Below are 4,651 nucleotides of genomic sequence, written 5' to 3' on the forward strand. Positions count from 1 at the left end.
AGCTTGTCAACATCCTTCTCAAATTGTGGAGCCCAGAACTGAACACAGTGTTCCAGGTGTGGTCTGACCAAGGCAGAAGAGAGTGGGAATGTGACTTCCCTTGATCTGGACTCTAGACTTCTCTTGATGCAGCCTTGGATAGCGTTAGATTTCCCTCCCTGCTGCATCACACTGTGGACTCATGTCTAGCTTCTGGTGGTCCACCAAGACCCCTAGATCCTTTTCATATGTACTGCTAGTAAGCCAGGTGTCTCCCATCCTATATTTGTGTATCTGGTTCTTCCTGCCTAAGTGCAGAACATGACATTTGTCCCTATTGAAACTCATTTTGTTAGTTTGGGCTGCCAATTAAAGCTCATTTAGTTTTAGAAAGAACTAGGTAGAGAAACAAAAATCATGTTTTATTATGCACCATCAGTAATAATTCAAAATAATAAATGCAGACAAACTACTATAAATTATGCAGGTGACACTGGTGATCAAATGACAGCAAATATTGGTAATTAAAAGGTAATCAAAAGGCCCAAATTCTCATGCGGATGGGGGGGGGCAGAGTGAAGAGTTGCTTAGCAATCATGGGGACCCAGACAAGACCATAAGCATCTCATGATTGAGAGAACCAATCAATGGAGTAGTCAATGAGTCTTTAGACAGGTGAACACAGAGAATATGATGATCCCTTGCTGGCTGTTTTCTTAAGGGAATACTGAAGGAATTACTGAAAAAACAAAAAAAACCCAGACACCTCGCCCTTGCCTCACTTGTCACTTACAAATGTAGAGCAGGGTGATGGCAGATGACCTAGAAATCTACCAAATGGATGCAAAATTATGCCCAGAGGGAGAGCGTGTGTAAAATGCACCCAGCTTACTGTTGCAAGATACAGTTCAAAGGAATCCTAAGCCAGTCCAAATAAAATTTATTTTGGTGATGTTCAAGTGACTAAAAGGTGTCTTCCCAAATTAAGACTGGTGTTTCAAGATTTAAATTTTCCTTCTTAAGGCAAATCACATTATTATTAATGCTTTTCAGTCAGGGGAAAAACCCTCAATAACAAGTAAATCAGGAGTAGTAATTTTAAAACACAGAAAATATGCCTCTTCTCCTCTCTTAGTATAGGAATTAATTTCTTCTTATCACAGTTAGGATCACAACTCAGGCTTCCTCAAGTTCCACTAGGACTCCGTTGCAGTCCTTAGGATGGAGGAAAACCACCAGTTTCCCATGGGCCCCAATTCTGGGCTCTTCACTCAAAACACGGATCTTCTTCTCCTTCAGTTCAGCTATGGCATCTGTTATACTGTTCACCTTTAAAAGAAAAGAAAACTTTTGTCTAAGAAGGATATGGTGGAAACAATACTGAATCTCAACATTAAAAAAAGAAAATTGGATGAAGATCACAAGAGATGTGAAGGCTGGAAAACAGGTTTGTGCTTTAAAAACTAACAAGCCAAGGACAGCCTGGCTGCTGCTGTAGCAAACCAAAGGCTGTGTAGGCTGGGCTTTCCCCACAGGGAGTGGCAAACCAGACGCAGGACATGAGGGCAATAGCCCCTCCTGCCTGTGACCTCCAGCAACTGCGATTCAGAGAAGCCTGATCAGGTCTATATAGCCACTGGCAGCCTTATCCTCCTCCCAGAATTCATCTAATCCCCTTTTAAAGCCTTCCAAGCTGGTGGCCATCTCTACATCCTGTGATAGAAAATTCCATAGTTTAACCATGTGCTTTTTAAGAAGTGCTTCCTTTCGTCTGTCCTAAATCTTAGTTCAGATTTGTTGGATGATCTCAGTGGGTTCTACTCCTACGAGAAAGGGGACAGAGAGACGCTCTGTCTCCACACCACACTAGGTTTTATATAACTCTTTCATATTGGTCCCTTGCTCATGTTTTTTTCTAAATTAGATCACCCCAATTCACAAACAAGCTTCTCAAAACTTACCTTAATGAGGGCTAGAAATTTGACCCCTTAAAAGGAAGTAAAGAAATCAGGTAGTAAAGAACCTCAGGAGTCTCAGAATTTCGAATACACTGCCTTACTATGAAGTAAAGCATCCAGGTTTTTCAATGTGATTTTAAAATAAAATTTCAAAAAAAGAAAGAAAGCGGAGTGGAAATACCTCAATGCAGATATGGTGCATTCCTCCCTCCTTGTTTTTCTTCAGGAAACCAGCGATTGGGCTGTTCTCCCCTAGTGGGTGCAGAAGTTCCAGCTTTGTGTTGCCCAGGTCCACAAAGACTGTGTAGACGCCGTGTTCAGGAAGGGGTACCATTTTGCTCACCTGAGCACCCAACACATCCCTGTACAAAGAGGTGGCTTTTTCTAAATTGGGCACTGCGATAGCCACATGGTTCAGTCGACCCAGTTTCCACAGAGACTTCTGAGCCAAGGAAGCAGCATCTGCCAACGTCCGCACTGTTGGAGCAGCTCTTTTTTGCAACCAACTGAGAAGCCCTGAAAAGAAGAGCGAGAGAGAAAGACTGAGAAAATAACCGCTTCTAAGCAATAAAACCAATGCATACCTTTCTCTCTTCTCCAGGGCACCTCCCCCGTGTCATCACATTAAGAGATTTGCAATCAGGTACCACACAACACAAAATGGAAATAAGAAATCAGCAGAGGCTGAAGGGTCTCCCTGACATTAGTCCAGTGGACTTTCAGCCTTAATTCCCCTCAGCCAAAGAAAGCTGGCGTGGTGGGGTGGACAGAGTACAGCAGGGCTGGGGAACCCAGAGGTCTTTGGGCTCCAACTCCCATCAGCCCCAGCCAGCAGGGCCAACAGCCAGGAAGGATGGGAGTTGGAGTCCAACAATATCTTTCTTGTAAGGATTATAGCCAGTTAATGCATCTGAAGTGCTTTGAAAGTTCAAAGTATTTGATGTTAGGAAGTCTTAGAATCATAGAATCATAGAATCATAGAGTTGGAAGAGACCACAAGGGCCATCGAGTCCAACCCCCTGCCAAGCAGGAAACACCATCAGAGCACTCCTGACATATGGTTGTCAAGCCTCTGCTTAAAGACCTCCAAAGTAGGAGACTCCACCACACTCCTTGGCAGCAAATTCCACTGTCGAACAGCTCTTACTGTCAGGAAGTTCTTCCTAATGTTTAGGTGGAATCTTCTTTCTTGTAGTTTGGATCCATTGCTCCGTGTCCGCTTCTCTGGAGCAGCAGAAAACAACCTTTCTCCCTCCTCTATGTGACATCCTTTTATATATTTGAACATGGCTATCATATCACCCCTTAACCTCCTCTTCTCCAGGCTAAACATGCCCAGCTCCCTTAGCCGTTCCTCATAAGGCATCGTTTCCAGGCCTTTGACCATTTTGGTTGCCCTCCTCTGGACACGTTCCAGTTTGTCAGTGTCCTTCTTGAATTGTGGTGCCCAGAACTGGACACAGTACTCCAGGTGAGGTCTGACCAGAGCAGAATACAGTGGCACTATTACTTCCCTTGATCTAGATGCTATACTCCTATTGATGCAGCCCAGAATTGCATTGGCTTTTTTAGCTGCCGCGTCACACTGTTGGCTCATGTCAAGTTTGTGGTCAACCAAGACTCCTAGATCCTTTTCACATGTACTGCTCTCAAGCCAGGTGTCCCCCATCTTGTATTTGTGCCTCTCATTTTTTTTGCCCAAGTGCAATACTTTACATTTCTCCCTGTTAAAATTCATCTTGTTTGTTTTGGCCCAGTTCTCTAATCTGTCAAGGTCGTTTTGAAGTGTGATCCTGTCCTCTGGGGTGTTAGCCACCCCTCCCAGTTTGGTGTCATCTGCAAATTTGATCAGGATGCCCTTGAGTCCATCATCCAAGTCATTGATAAAGATGTTGAATAAGACCGGGCCCAAGACAGAACCCTGTGGCACCCCACTAGTCACTCTTCTCCAGGATGAAGAGGAACCATTGATGAGCACTCTTTGGGTTCGGTCAGTCAGCCAGTTACAAATCCACTGAGTGGTAGCATAGTCAAGACCGCATTTTACCAGTTTCTTTACAAGAATATCATGGGGCACCTTGTCAAATGCCTTGCTGAAATCAAGGTAGGCTATATCCACTGCGTTCCCTTCATCTACCAGGCTTGTAATTCTGTCAAAAAACGAGATCAGGTTAGTCTGACATGACTTATTTTTCAGAAATCCATGCTGACTATTGGTGATCACAGCATTCCTTTCTAGGTGCGCACAGACTGTTTGCTTAATGATCTGCTCCAGAATCTTCCCTGCTATTGATGTCAGACTGACTGGGCGGTAATTATTTGGGTCCTCTCTTTTCCCCTTTTTGAAAATAGGGACAACATTTGCCCTCCTCCAGTCTGCTGGGACTTCGCCTGTTCTCCAGGAATTCTCAAAGATGACTGCCAGTGGTTCTGAGATCACATCTGCCAGTTCTTTTAATACTCTTGGATGCAGTTCATCTGGCCCTGGAGACTTGAATACACCTAAACTGGCCAAGTATTCTTGTACTATCTCCTTAGTTATTCTGGGCTGTGTTTCCTTTGTTGAATCATTTGCTCTTATTATTATTCAATACGGGAAAGGTATTTACCTTTAGTATTAATAGACATTGGAAATACATTTACAGTACCAACATTTTCAGGGTTTGTTATGCTGAAGGAACTGCTTGCACAACTGTGACGTCAAGTAGGCTTGA

The 4,651-nt window shown here is 43.7% G+C and overlaps 1 protein-coding gene across 2 annotated transcripts in view; it reads right to left on the minus strand.

The window, feature by feature from the left end:
* Positions 1 to 380: 380 nt before the first annotated feature.
* The window catches only part of MCEE (methylmalonyl-CoA epimerase), an 8,820-nt gene continuing 4,549 nt past the window's right edge, over positions 381 to 4,651 (minus strand). For both annotated transcript variants that reach the window (XM_081170714.1, XM_081170715.1), the window contains exons 2-3: positions 2,119 to 2,453; positions 381 to 1,308 (exon numbers count right to left, since the gene is read on the minus strand). In XM_081170714.1, the coding sequence (XP_081026840.1) occupies positions 1,156 to 1,308; positions 2,119 to 2,453 (488 nt within the window). In that variant the 3' untranslated portion in view covers positions 381 to 1,155. The remainder of the gene's footprint in view (positions 1,309 to 2,118; positions 2,454 to 4,651) is intronic.

This window comes from Podarcis bocagei, assembly GCF_964188305.1.
Source record: "Podarcis bocagei genome assembly, chromosome: 14".
Lineage (NCBI taxonomy): Eukaryota > Metazoa > Chordata > Lepidosauria > Squamata > Lacertidae > Podarcis > Podarcis bocagei.